General features: G+C 38.5%; 1 protein-coding gene across 4 annotated transcripts in view; it reads right to left on the minus strand.

The window, feature by feature from the left end:
• KIAA0825 overlaps nucleotides 1-15360 on the minus strand; it is a 190991-nt gene that overhangs the window by 90379 nt on the left and 85252 nt on the right. For all 4 annotated transcript variants that reach the window (XM_083576536.1, XM_083576538.1, XM_083576535.1 and 1 more), the window contains exons 18-20: nucleotides 14589-14748; nucleotides 11325-11480; nucleotides 6555-6649 (exon numbers count right to left, since the gene is read on the minus strand). In XM_083576536.1, coding sequence (XP_083432662.1) covers nucleotides 6555-6649; nucleotides 11325-11480; nucleotides 14589-14748 — 411 coding nt within the window. The remainder of the gene's footprint in view (nucleotides 1-6554; nucleotides 6650-11324; nucleotides 11481-14588; nucleotides 14749-15360) is intronic.

Raw genomic sequence — 15360 nt, forward strand, 5'->3', positions numbered from 1 at the left:
TTCACTTGCCCCTTGTTTAATGTGCTACGGGCAAATTTGTTGGGATCAATCATACAGAAACTAGAGGGTACCCCACCAAAATTCCACCTTGCCCAAATCTTGCAGGACAAGGATACCCACACGACCCTGAAGGTGGCTAGGTTCCTAGTTGCTGTCCTTTCCCAAAAGCGACGCCAAGGAGCTCTACAAGCTAATTAAGGCGTAGTATGCCTTTCCATTTTATAGTATTTTATTGTTATAGTAGTGTTTTAGCGATTGCTTTTTTTTCTCCTTACGGCACAAGCTGTTATTTATGTGTTGTTTTTACCTGTATGGGCCTATGGCCGTAATAAATGATATTCTTCTTTAAAAGAGTAGCGTGGAAGAAGAAAAGGAGGGAGATTTTCAGAGATTCTCCATCAGCTACTTCACTATTTTTTCATACCCTCTCAGTCCCCAAAGAAATCATGGAAGACTATGTATCCAGATTCTATGAGTGGCATTCAACTGTTAGGGGAGACCCACCGAAATTAATGGGCCTAACTTCATTACGTTCATTAATTTCAAATAATACTATTAAAATAGTATTTTATATCTATAGGTAACTTTCTCATTGTCTGCAAAGGTCAAGAGGTCACAAGACTAGCAATCTATATCTAATCCCATTAAGGTCTTCCATTTTTTTCAGAATCAGCTTCTTCACAATGAGGCTGTTTCTTACATAGTCCCTAAATCTAAGGGTTATAGCTCATATGTACTGGGTAGAACTCAGAGCATGCTTCACACTGGGCTCCATGCACATACAACTTCTATAACCTCGTTCCTACAGCAATTGTCCACCTATTTACTGCCAATATTAAAGTTCAGCAACATTATAAATTAAGCTTGTTATTTTTTAAAATAAATATGTATGGCATTCTTTTGAGAACTAAGTAAACCAATTCCTAAATATATATCAAGAGCCATTAAATCTGTGTAAAATGATGCAGTTATTCATTTACTGTAACCTACAGAAATGAAAATAGCCTCAAACAAATAAAAAAAGAACTGCAATTTTCCCTCCTTAAACTATAGCATTTTTCTAACTAAAAATGAGAGGAGATAAAGGCTTAATAAGAGTGTTTGTAAGTCCACTTTGACAGTACTGTGTGTTGGATATGACTTTCACAGTCTGCTGGCAGTTTGTAGGAAAGCTACCACACCTGTGACTCTGCTGTTGATTAATGAGTCTTTCAACTTATCGCTACCATCTGAAGAAGGGCCATGGCCTTTCCAAGCTTCACTGGTTCATTCGCTTTCAACTGCAGTCCTACCAAGATATCTCCTATACAGAAAACCACACCTGGTTAAAGCAAATGAAAACCTCAATATGTCATTTTCTAGACAAGTAAAAAAGGATGTAAAACTAGACAAAAGATGTATTCAAGCAACATGAATACAGTTTTGTCATAACCTGTCAATCTAAAGACTAATAAAAAAAAACCCTTTCCTCAGTGACATATTTCATATTGCAAACTTTTGGAATGACAATACTCTGATTCTTTGTTACTGTAATGTGCAGGTCTTACAACAAGGGGCTTTGCCCACCGAAAACAATAGTTTGCTAATGCTGTCTAGACAAATGGGCCATCTGAGTATTTTCAGGAATATTTAATTCAACGACCTGCTTCACAGTTGTACTAAACCATATCTTGGCTCCCAGAAACAAGCTTGTAGCCCCTTTTTTCTCCCCAGTTCTTTCTGCTGTCACACCACACTAATCCCAGGTTTGATTTAGTGTTTAATCCAGACCAGGACTCATGGTTAAGCTCTCTCTTTATGAACCACAAGCTGTAACAAAGAACAAACCTTGGTTGCAGCTCATGGTTAGTCTGGATAATCCTATGTTCAGGAGGCATTCCAAGGCAAACATCGGCTTACATTGGTGCAGTACAGCGGTAAAGAAGACCGGAGAAGAAGGTGGCACCTGCAAGCTCCTATCTGGGAGCCTGCACATTTGCACTAAGCCAAAGACTGGCATTGTGTGATGTGTGAGTCAGTCTAAACAGAACTAATGGGAACATCATAAAATATATTACACTTTTATAGGTGTTTTTTAAAAAAAAAACAACCCTTCCCACATCTTTGTCATGTTTTCTATGCTTTAACCAATACCCCATCCCACATATATAACAACTTTTCTAGCCATCCTCCTCACAATTTGTGACAGACTTTATGGGCCCATCTCCAAAAACTGGTTTGGAGAAATAAGTTCTAAGAGTACAGGAAGTAGACTGATTTTTGTGATCCACTTTGTGTACCCGTAATGTCATCATACCAACAATGCATATGATGACCACTTATGGAACATGTATATATGTTCACATGTGGCAACTGTCATATGTTATGTTATTTTATGTAACTCCATAATATCATGATGTATGATCCCTGAATGTAGGTCAAAGTATGAGAGAAAAGGAGTAGATTATATTGAATGCATTTATTTACTATTACATTTATATCCCATTGTTTTCCCAAGCAGCTCAAGAAGTAAGCTTCACTGAGTTCAATGGAACTTATTCCAAGGTATGAGTAAAGAATTGCAAAAGAGATTTGTCTTTCTGTTAAGGAGCAGAACTACTGTATTTCCCTCAATAAAAACACACAATGAAGTGATGAGCCAAAAATGTGGAGTTCTGCATCAGCAAAAAATCAAAACTTGCTTCTCAAACATCAGAAGACAAAAGTCTACGAATGGCATTAGCTAAGCTACACTTAATTTTCTGAGTTACCAGTGAGAGAATTTCTTTATTTTTAATGTGCTATGTAAATAGTCTGTTGTAAGGCTGTTCATTAGAATTATTATTTTTCTGATAATAAATATGCTTTACTGGTAAAATCTAATAATGGCTTCATTATTGGGAGATTGATGGGTGTGGGTGTGGGTGTGGCTGGAATGTGGTTTGTGGGTTGTTGTTGTTGTTTTGCTTTTGTTGTTTTTAAGGGATGGCATCCAATTTCGTTGCACTTGTGCAATGTTGCACGTGTGTAATGACAATAAAGAATCTATCTATCTATCTATCTATCTATAATCAGTTTTATCACAGAAAAGTAAACCCAAGCTTATACATGAACTTTTTTTCCTAATTTAGGGTAGTGCTGGACATCCTGGAGCATGACCAACAGGATCTTGGGAATGAACAATTTCCATCAATTCGCAGAGGACTACACTGTGCTTCCTAAAGCTCAGATGGGTCAGTGCAGAAAAACAAGGGCTTAGACCAGAACAGAAGAGATCTTTAAGAAAGTGTTAGTTTTATATTACATATTTTGATAAAATATTGTCATATGATTTAGTGATGGCAAACACTCATTTTACTTTTAGAAGTTTGGAAAGTAATGGAGAAATGTTCTGAGAAGTCTGAGATGAATGAAAGCCTAATGGGAAGACATGTAAACACCCCACAAGGAAATCAGGATGAATGTTTATTGTCCTATAACCAGTACTTTTTGGGGGGGGCACAGGGGTATGCATACCCCTAAAGATTTTGTGAATATTTGTACTTTTGTCCATTTACTGTATTTATTTTGCTTGATTTGAAGTATAAAATGGTGATTTTCTTGAGTCAAAGTGAGAGTACCCTAAACATTTTTTTTAGAAAAAAATCATTGCCTATAATGGTCCTATAAACAAATAAGAATTCATGCTCAATAAAAACCAGATATATTCTAACCTCAGTGTAAGTTTTGTGCAAGCAAATCAAGATGAATAATAAGTCGTCTGGAAGAGTCCTGAGTTACATTCAGGGGCCTTGGTGCACAAACATTCGAGTAGGTATTATAGCAAGAATTCAGCTTTGTATAGTTTCTGACATGCTAAATGAAGTGCCCATTCTCTGTCATGGCACAGTATCAGGTCCAGTAACCAGTAAATGCCCCAGTGAAATGATACGGAGGTGCAATGAGGCTGACAGATAACTTTTCTGCTCTGAAGCAGTGGATGGACCTGAAGTAGACAGAATGATTCAGAAATGTGAAGATGCCATCAGAAGTAAGGAAAAACACCATCAGCAAGCACCGGGTATTCAAGAAGGGGCACCAACAGGATTTTTATGGGCCAAGCACTTCAATGAAAATAAAAATGGTCTGCTGGGAATCACAAGTGGGCAGAGTGCATTGTGCTTACATTCTGCTTGCAGGCTTCCTACAGGCATCTGCTGGAACAGAATGCTGGACTAGATGGGCCATCCAGCAGGCTCATCTTGCGTTCTTATTCATTTATAAACAAACAGTATAAAAATTTAAACCTGTTTATTTCAGAACAGGAGTGCATTTAAAGATGGATCCAAATCAGATAATGTTAAACTTTATTACTGCATGCCCATGGCAAGTTTGGTTTTTTTAATCCAAAGTGCATGTTTCTGTCTGTCTGTCTGTTTGTTTTAGAAAACCTTAGCTTAACTGTTCCACCAATTTGCCCAAATCTGGAAGGGGTTGGCTTGTTATGCAGTTGAGAATGTTGATACTGGGAAAGTTCAAAATTATCAGCTCCCACAGTTATGAATTTGTCCCCATCCCTAATTTGAATTTGTTGATTGTGACAAGTAAGCCTCTTTTTAGTATATTCCTTAACCACCCTATTACTTTATAAGGCGGGTGGGGTGGGCTATGTGGCACCTCTTTTTTTTCTACAAACAGATAAGACTCATCGAAAGTCACTTCATCATGCTATGCTAACACATCAGATGCCATAAAAAGGTACTTTTGCATGCTCAATTAAACCTGCTCATATATCGCTCAAATTCATGATAATAAAAGAGATTTTAAGCCTGTTGATGGAACAAGGTTTTAGAACAGCATTTTCTGAATATATGGATAATCAACAACACAATAAACATTATAAATGTAAACATTTCCTCCATAAATAGCTTGCCATATGGCTAACATTCACAACAGATGCTGTCTGTGTATCCACTAAAAAATATACATGATTTATTCAGTTTTCCTCTGTGATAACTCTAAACAAGAAAAATATTTTACTTCATATTAGTTACATTCTAAAGTTCTACAGGTGACCTGGCTACAGTTTGCAATTTTGAAACTACTGATTTCTGAAAGATACATTACCATTTTTTCCAACAGCATCCATTGTAAATATACTGTATAATATATGGGACAACAGTTTTACTAAATGCTACACAATTCTCTGTAATCCCCAGCAGAAACCTAGGACTTAAAAACACAGCTAATTCAGAACAGCTGAAACTACCTGGTCAATTCTCCCCTACAACATATCAAAACGGGGGGGGGGGGGGATGCTATTTCACAATTTCACAAACTGCAGTTTGAAAATCAGATCACATTTTACACATATTAATTATGATTTCCAAGCTCAAGTTTTCAATAGCAGTTCACATTTCAATTTAGAAGTTTTGCTTTAGTTATAAACCTCATGCTGTCTGAGGCTGGATTCTCACAGCAGTTTATTCCATTTTCCCAATGTTTTCCTGTTGACTTCCACATTATGTTTGAGCTTTCACACGACATTAAAGCCATTTCCAGAAACGCAGCAGAATGTAGCACAAATACAGCACTCATTTCAGTACCATTTGCAAATGGGTTGTTTTCTGCAGCCTTAAGCTCTCAAACAGAGATCAATGTAACATAGCCTTCACGTAAATGCACGTAAACAGCTCATCTTAGTGAGTGCACTAGTTGGGCCAGGATGTACAGTAATTGTAGCTACTTCTTCATAAGGAACATACCTCACACAACTCCTGCTTCTCTACAATACTATATATAATACAAAAATCTGCTTCATCACCATAAACAGAACTTGCAGCATTTGTCACACCCTCACTCAACATAATTTTGGCGGCTTGTGTTAACATGTTAAATGTAAATTAAGTGTTCTGCCCACAGTGGAACAATCACATTGTTTTATTACAAACAATCTCTTTATAGACATACTTAAACTACATTCCTTTCATGCCAATTCATTCATGTAAGCTCATTCATGCACACCAACACCAGGAAAGAATATTATACACTGAAGATACTGATGAATATACATTTTTTGGTCTCCATAATATACTTTTCTAACTGCAATTTCTTATGCCACATAAGATACTGGCTTGTCGGGCAATGTGGATTGATGCCTTAAAAAGGGGTCCCTCAATGGTCCTTGCACATAGATGTAAATGCCCCCTGTATAACGCTTTAGAACCCTTCCATGTTTATTTTTCCCACTGTTTGTTTGTTTAGTTTTGTATTGAGAGAGCCTCTTTTGTGATCAGAAGACACCTTTACTTGTGGAAGGGGTGGGTATCCAATTTCTTGACACCCCCACCTTCCAACTTCAGCCCCCACAACACATTGCACAATATCACAGAGGGCCTGTGGCCCTCAGCAGCATCTTTTCAGAAGTTCACAAGGAACTTGCAACAGGAAGACAGAATAGCATCACAACACAAGCAGAACTTCAAATTAAATCTTTAGGCAAGCAGTTTAAATGTTATTTGCAAAGTTGCTTTGCAGAGAACACAAAACTTACAGAACTCAAGAGAAATTTTTATCTTTCCCCCAAAAAGTGTTACCTGTGCTCCAGTAGTGCCATGAAGGTCGTTTTATTTAGTCCCAGATAACTCGGCAGCAAATCTGACCAATCCCATTTGCACTCAGTAATGGTAGACTGTTGATATATAAGAAGAAGGTATTGTTAGTTATTAATCAGAGTTAATATGATCAGTAAATTAAAGCTCCAGCTGTGATAAACTAACTAAGGAGGGGGGTGGCTGAAACAAGGACTTAGACAGATAGCATCAATCATGCCCAGGGAAGAAGGGTTTTATTCTAATAAGACAGCAATTAATTTATAAATCCATTTGGGGATGTAGCCATTCTTTATATAAAGATAAATCAATTTTTGAGTAGTTATTCTTCCAACTGTTAACAGCATTTTGCCAAACCACATTCTCTGAAATCCTGATATCAGTTACAAAAACAAAATAATTGTCAACTTTTTATGTATTGTAGCAATTTACATTTATTTATTTATTTACCATCAGCACAACCTTATCTACAAGAAACTCTCCACGTAACTGGAATTGGGAGTGAATGCTGTTTCATAATTAGTGTGATATTTTACTTATCTGCTGTTTTGTAAGACAGCCCAGTCACCAGATAACTGCCCTAAATTTCTATACACAAGAAAGTATGACATACAAAGCAAAACTTGTGATTACATAACTTTAATTATATTATTATATATAAAAGTGCATGTAATTATGACATACTGGGTGGAGAGATGACTGGGGAAAAGGCTTATATAATGCAGAGGCACCTGGAAAAACACTGCACTGCACACAGCATCCCTTTCAGTGAAGGCTACACTTGAGGAGGAGGACTAGATTTGCCGCAACACAAGATTATCCCCCAGTTGCAGCACTTTTCTCCATGCTGACAAATGTAACCATTCAGTTAAATCAGGGTTTCCCAAACTTGGGTCTCCGGCTCTTTTTGGACTACAATTCCCACCATCCCTGACCACTAGTCCTGCTAGCTAGGGATGATGGGAGTTGTAGTCCAAAAACAGCTGGAGACCCATGTTTGGGAAACCCTGAGAAACTATAAGTTACAGCACTTCAAATGCCAAAGTGCATACATAGCCTCAGCCATGAATGAAATCCATGACAGAGTCCCTTGGGATTGATTCACATAGGTCAACTACACCTGTTTTATCAACAATGCAGTGGTACTGTTATCTTTGTTTTGCTCTACTTCTCTTCTTTCCATAAAACAGGGGTCAGCAAACTTTTTCAGAAGGAGCCGGTCCACCGTCCCTCAGACCATGTGGGGGGCTGGACTATATTTTGGGGGAGGGGATAACGAATTCCTATGCCCCACAAATAACCCAGAGATGCATTTTTAAATAAAAGTGCACATTCTACTCATGTAAAAACATGCTGATTCCCAGACCGTCCACGGGCCAGATTTAGAAGGCGATTGGGGTGGATCCAGCCCCTGGGCCTTAGTTTGCCTACCCATGTGCTAGATGAATGAGGTTATTGCATGAAATAGAGTACAATCACATCTTGTGCATGAGTTACATTCAAAAAATGCATATACTTGAACTGTCCCCTTTGAACCACCCCACACAAGTATCTTCACCATCTGAAACTGGCACACTGAGCAGGCCTTTAATGGCAGAGAGTTTGAGAGGTCTCTGCCTTGCTTTATGGGTTCTGGGGGCTCTTGTGAGATCTTGCAGCGCTTTTGCCAGGGCATTCCAAAGCCTGGGAAACAAAGGGGGAAGCAAGGCAGAATTCTGCCTCACACTGAATCAGATCATTGGTCCATGCAGTTCAATAAACATCCACACCAAGGGGGAAAAAACAATTTAAAACAGCAAGATAAAAAACTAAGGCTTCAGTCTCCTTTCATTCACAGAAGGATGCTCTGTCCAGCCAAGACTCCCAATGGTGACACAGAGTAAAGGTGATTTTTTTCAGATTCCCCTTGCAGCCCACAACATTACCTTTCATACAGTTCTGGAGGGTCCCCAAACCCTCTAGAACAGGTTTGCAGAGGTCAAGTGCCTTAGGGAAGTTTTTAATATTTAATGCTGTATTGTTTTTAACACTCGATTGGGAGCTGCCCAGAGTGGCTGGGGAAACTCAGCCAGATGGGAGGGGTATAATTATTATTATTATTATTATTATTATTATTATTATTATTATTACTACATAGGGAGACAAAATTGGCAAAAATCAACTCGCTGCCTTCTGCCAGTAGGAGCACCCCATAAGCAGATTGCCATTTTACAGAGATGCAATCATTTTTAAAAGTCTGGGTGTGCAACAAATGCTTTGAACTGGTGTCTACATACCATTAAAGAGGATACAAAATGAATTAACTAGGGAATGGGGACATAGTTGAAGTATCACCATTGAAACCATCCTACAGCTATTTACTACCTGCCTCCCCACTCTGAATAGGGCTTCTTAAAGTCAAGTGGGTCCATATAGTTCTTTGCAATTTCAATTATTTTATGCTTGTATTTTATAGTATTGATATATTAGGCTATTTTATATATCTTTGGATTGCCAGTATAAAATAGAATAAAAACAAAAACTAATTAATTTTTTTGATAGTTGTCCACAGGCTGATAAGAAGATAGCACAGTAAAAGTTTCTGTAATCCAATTTAACTATTGCTTGTCACTTGCAGATTAATAGAGCATTGCAGTCCTGTCACACAGCAGAGAAATTCTGCCCTGAGTTGTCAGCATTTGAAGGTCTTGTGCTACTACAGTATTAATGAACGGAGGAGGGAGCTGTAACAGACATGATAAAAATATTATCTGCTTTACAAATTAAGACCTAGTTTAATTTTTACTCTCTTATCTAAAACAAGCCATTCCTTTCTTTATTATTGCTTAGTTAGGACCACATGGAATAAAACAAAGTCAAAATTCCAACTTAAGAGGAATTTATCTGAAGCCAATAGCTTAATTAGCTCTGTGGAAATCTTTTAATTAATGTGGTTATTATTTTTAAAAATTGAATTCCAATATGAAAGCATTGATTGATGGTTGAATTTCACCTATGAGTATTTTTGTAGCAAAGGGGCGATTTTAGGAAATCTGAATCCTCCCCCCCCCCTGATTTTTCTCATTTTTTCCTTTACATTGATACTGTGGTGAAATTATTTCACAGCTGGTCCTCTTCCTTGGGAAATTTTGGTGAATCTGTTGGGAAATAACTGCGGAATACCTGAATTCCCATGTTTGTGGGAAACTGCAGAAGAAAAATGGCTGACTGGCTGAATTTAAAAAGCCTGGGGGGGCTTGACTCACTCTCTAGCCAAAAGAGCCTCCAGTATAGCTTAAACAGAAATATGTGAAGTGCTTGCAAAGCACGGGAAATATGGGTTGTTAGATCATAAAATGTTACAGTATTAAGCATTCACAATTGTGCTTCCCTGGCTCCACCTCTCTCAGAGTTAATAGACCACAACCTTAAGTAAGTTTAAATGCTTTACTTACAATAATCAGAGCTCTCACTCATGCATTATTCAACGCTACAGCAGAAACAACACAGGCAATGTATTTTTGGTTACAAAATACAGAAGCTAGTCTCAAATATGTGGTTTGAAGCCTCAGCCTCAAACATCTGGTCCATTACATGGTTCAAAGAGGAGAGAGAAAGAGAGGAGTAGGAAACTTGTCTTTCTGTCTCCCTCCTCAAAGGTAAGGGGGCATGACCTAGCCAAGCCTTCTCTAGCAATTTACAGTTCTATGTTCCTTAAACCCTTCATTTACTAGCTAGCATAAACATGCATTGTTAGGTTTGACTGCAAAAATCTCTCATAGAATCAAAGTCATATAATACCTGTGATGACAACACATTCAGCCAATTAAAGTTGGCTATGTGATTGAGGTAATATGAAAAGAGAACCATGTTCTTAATGCAACTTCCATACCATTACAGGATATTTGAAAGGAGCCTAGTGTAACCCTAATCCAAAATGGTCAACCCACATGTGGTAGCGTATGTTTATGCATGAAACCCCTTCCAAACTAGGCCCCAAGTATGCAAAAGAGCATGTTAAGACAGCTCTCAGGCAAGCTTTTGCATCTCAGTCTGCATTTAGCAACAAGCTTAGATTAAAGCTAAGAAACTCACTACTACTACTACTACTACTACTAATAATAATAATAATAATAATAATTTTATATGGCTTGATGGGATCTTATTGGTTCCTCAGGACACTTGACCTATTGGGATAAAAGCTGCCATACTGCAGAGCAGAAAAGATAATAATCAGATACCTGAGCAATGCCTCTTCTGGTTCTGTAAGATCGGGGGGGGGGGGGGAGCTTGTCACAGTAGGAGGGGGAGGCACCCATTACGCTTTCCCAGCCTGACTCATCTCTTCCTCTCTGCCACAGACTCTCCCAGCTCATTAAGCCCTGTTACTTCTTCAGCTTCTGAAATCTATTCCCACCCTTCTCCCTCTTCTTCCTCTGACCACTCATCACCATCTGCCCAGACTCTGAGCCTTCTTCTCTTGGTGGTTCCCCAGCTGGTTCCTCCCACCATTCCTCTGTGTCCAAACAGTCCATGACATACAGCAACAGTTCTTTATTTTTGGAGCTTACTGATAAGTTGCAGAAGGGGAATATATACAGGGGGAAAGTATAGTATTTGGGTAGTGGAAATTATTAGATTTTGTCCGTATATTTTTATCACAACATCACAGCTGTCAGAAACCATCTGACTGGATTTTCATTTTTCTTGGTAGCAATTACTTCATGCAATATTTTATCTCAACTGGAAGTGAAAATGCTTAAAATAATCACTAACCTTTTCTAACACATTAGTGCAATACAGGCAGTGCACCTGGAAAGGGTCAAAACCAGGATGCTGTTCTTTGATTCTGAATGTCATGTTTAAAGGTCTAATGCTTGACCTGTTTTCTTCAGAAGATTCCTCATAAGACAGCTGTTCATTCAAATATTCCTTTAAAAAATAAGCCAAGATTCATATAAATTGTGCTCATTTTGGGATCCTGTTTCTTCCCCCCCACCCCGATCTTTTAGATGTGGTAGCCATTTTGTGCTATTCCTTGCCCTGGTAGCCATTTTATTACTGGTGCCCATACGACATCCTTAAAATTCAGAATGTACCCACTGGTCCCAAAATTTGGGCATTCACTGAATAGTGTTTGAGAGTCAAATTACATATCAGATATATTACATCACATATGTTTCACACGGTATTCAACATACAGATTTATGCAATAATGTAGGTTCTCTACTCTATAAATATTAAATATAAAAATATTAAATATTTCAAAAAGACCCATTTCAAAATTTGAACTAAACATCTGGTGGTTCAACTGATATGTTTTTGAGCGAATGCTTTTTTTTTAGATTAATTATTTGTGGCATACAATCTGTTTTCCATATGTCCATTGTAGTAACACTCAAATAGAATAGAATTTCACTTCACTGAAAACAATGGTCAGGGGGAAATGTGTGTATATTGATTATGAGAAATAACCTCACAGTTCCTCTGCCTATGTGGAAGACAAGATGGACCAAGACCTCACAGTTTGCAAGCTATGCAGACCCCTGCTCTGGAAATAGCTAATGTAGCTCCCATGCTATGGGATGTAAAACTTCCTAGTGATGAGTGAGTTGGTCATAATCAGTTCCCTCGGGGACACAAGCAGGAAAAACAGAGGGTGGCCTCATAGGAATATCAAAGGAGACTCAGAGTATGGGCTCTTCCAGATTTCCTTTTGTGCTGCGCTTTCCAGGTACAGGTCTGTGTTTTCCAGGCCTGTGTTCAAGCAGTTTTGTTTTTGTTTTATGGTCCCACCACTTTCCCTGGGAAAATCTGCTGTTTTACCACTGAATCAGAACAAATGGCAAACCAGGAAAAACCTGAATGCCATTTGTTGCAATTCAGTGTTGAGTGGCGTTTTTTCTGGGAATAGCAGTGGGACAAAAGAAAACCACTCAGACCTGGAAAGTGCAGACCTATTCCTGGAAGGCACAGCACAAAAGGAAGTCTGGATGAGACCTAAGAAGGGCCCATTATCTCTCTTCCGAGAAACCCATATGGGCAGCTATAGTCAGAAAAACCCGAGAAGCCAACCTCATTTAGGCAAGAAGTATAATGACACTTTCCTCAATTGAGAAGTTCTCTTCTCAGCTCTTCTGTTCTTCCACATGCCACTTCTCAGCTAAGTCCGTTCGCTCCCTTTTCAGGTGGGTAGCTTTTCAGGCGGGCCCCAGGACTCCTTGCCAAACCGACCTATCGCAAGTCGGATTGTATTCTTGCTGCCAAATGGGCCAATGGCAGCAGGAGTTAGGGGGCGTTCCTCTGGACACGGGACCAACCGACCAACTGTGGCCCTTGGCACCATGCCCAGGGGAAGTTTAAATGCCCGGCTGGCAGGGCCTTTTAGATGCTTCGACCTTGCTATGGACAACGTCAGTTGCCTAATTTTTTAGGGGCCAAGCAGGAATTTACCCCACTTGGCAAATTGGCATCGCTATTTGGGTTTTTGCCTACCTCATGGCAATTGTCACAACTGTGTAAGGTGGATAGGCATTGGGTAAGCCTAATCTTGGTTGGAGGGGAGGTTGTAGCCTCCGCCTGCCCCTCCATGGATAAGGGTATCCTGTTAAAAGAATCCAGGAGTAGCAGCTTCTGTCCGATGCCCAGAAGGGGGCCAGGGCCATTCCTCCAACAGGAACCACTTGGGGGACGCCCCAATTTGACCTAGACCGGCTTCAGCCTTAGAAACACTCCAAGCGGACAGGCGAGAATGACAGACGCAGTTGCTTACCACAATGCCTATGGCCAAACCTCACATCTGTAACCAATAAAGTTGTGCCCTTATTTGATCCCAAACCAATATCCTGTGCAATGTGTAGTTATTTACATCTTAGGGAACAGGGTGTTCATGGAGTATCAATATGCAACTGATACTTTTAGGATTTCATATTTGCATTTCCCTCAGGGTAAGCATTGGAGTATGATAGCAAAAATGTCCAAAGCAAACTTTCTGGGTCTGAAACAACACTGAGGGGATAAGTAAGGTTGTGGATGTTCATAATCAAAAACTAATAAGACTATTACATTTAAAACCAGCCTATACTTTTATTCTGCCTATATTCTCCAAATCAAAATTGGACATGACAACCTTGTATGACATCAAAAGGCAAATTCTACTTTTTCCAGCTTTTCAAGTGATTAACAAAGTGAGAATTATTTTGATTAATTCATGCTCCATATTTTAACCTTTGATGGCCATTAGGGTCCTAAAAGACAGGAACGGAAGCAAACAGCAAACATAATCTAAAGCTAGCAAATGTTTCCATTAGCAGGTCATAGTTGTATTGGTCAATTGTAAAATTATGCATATGAATTTAAAGCATCAGGCAGAGTCAGCCCACAACTGTAAGCATTGACAGTGTTATGTAGGTATGGGTTTTCTTAGTAAACAAAGAAAATGGCATCCAAAGGCTGATCAGGAAGAGCAGGAGCTTTATGTACTTCTGGTTCTGCAGGTGCATTTTCTACATTAGTAACATTTGTGCTCATACATTGGTAAAATGTACCTTCACTGATTCCAGGTTGGTAATGTAAAATAGGGCATTTACTTTGAAAATGTTTTAAATTTAGTCTACATGTTCTATATGTACAAATTCATGTTTGACTTCTCTTTTCATAAATTACTGAAAATTAGTTATTACTTTTCATTCTGTTTTATAAAAAAGTAAAAAGTGGCTGATTTTGTAATACTATTAATTTATTAATATTTTAACTGCTAACGTATCCCTGTCGTCTGTGAAATACAACTCAGAAAAAAAGTCAATGAAGCATGCCACAGTTCAAGTACATAAATAAAAGGAATATAATTTCCTCTAAAGTAACCTTTTCTAAATAGATGCAAGAAAAGCTTAAACTGAACAGTCTAAGACAGTGCGATATTGAGTTAGGTATTGACTTTACGAAGCATTATCACCTCCTTGACTAACCCTTAGCTGCCAGCAGACGCTGCCTCAGGCCACTACACACCTAATTGCTCGGTAAAAAAGGCCGTTTCCCTACCTCATTGAGCTGGATGATGTGATAAATTTGCCTCAGGTATTCACTGCCACCTGGTTTGTGGCAGATATCCAGGACCATCATGTTTATTTTCTGCTCAGTCAATTCAAGCTCAATAGCTTCCTCTTCTAAGCTTCTACTATCTTCTGCTGCAATAATAGTGCTAGAAGGAGAAAAGAAGCATGTATTACAAAGTGCTGAATACTACAGAACTCAAAATATTAAACCAGAAGAGTAATACTGTCATATACACTTATCTAAACCGCAGTAGTTAAAACTACAATAACATGTTTCTGCAAGGGCCCTTGTGCAGTTTAAGAGAAAAAGAATAACTGCAAAATTATTTTCACTGCTGGTGAATCATTTATTTTTCATACTCTTTTATCCTTACGTGTATCTTTCCCTGTCGATGCTATTCTGAAACACTGCCTTAATCTAAATAAAACTAGATAAATAGTTTTCTTATAATTACGTTTATCTCATTTTCCAAATGAAATGTTAAGAAAAATATAAGTTTTCATTTTATTTTACTAAACAAAAGTATTTCTGATTTTAAAAAGTTGCATCTTTGTCTGGCATTACCTCATTGCTCATCACAAAATATTTTAAGTCCTGATTAAAATGCAACACAAATAGCCACTATGCTAAGTGCAGGTTAAAATGTTTCTGATGGCTACTTAACGGGTAACTTTATATCACTAGTTGCTTTGTTTCCGGGTGGGTGGAGGGTCAGACTCACTCTCTTCATTTTGGTTTGCAATGCTCACATTTTCTT

This window comes from Podarcis filfolensis (genome assembly GCF_964270895.1).
Source record: "Podarcis filfolensis genome assembly, chromosome: 11".
NCBI classification, from domain to species: domain Eukaryota; kingdom Metazoa; phylum Chordata; class Lepidosauria; order Squamata; family Lacertidae; genus Podarcis; species Podarcis filfolensis.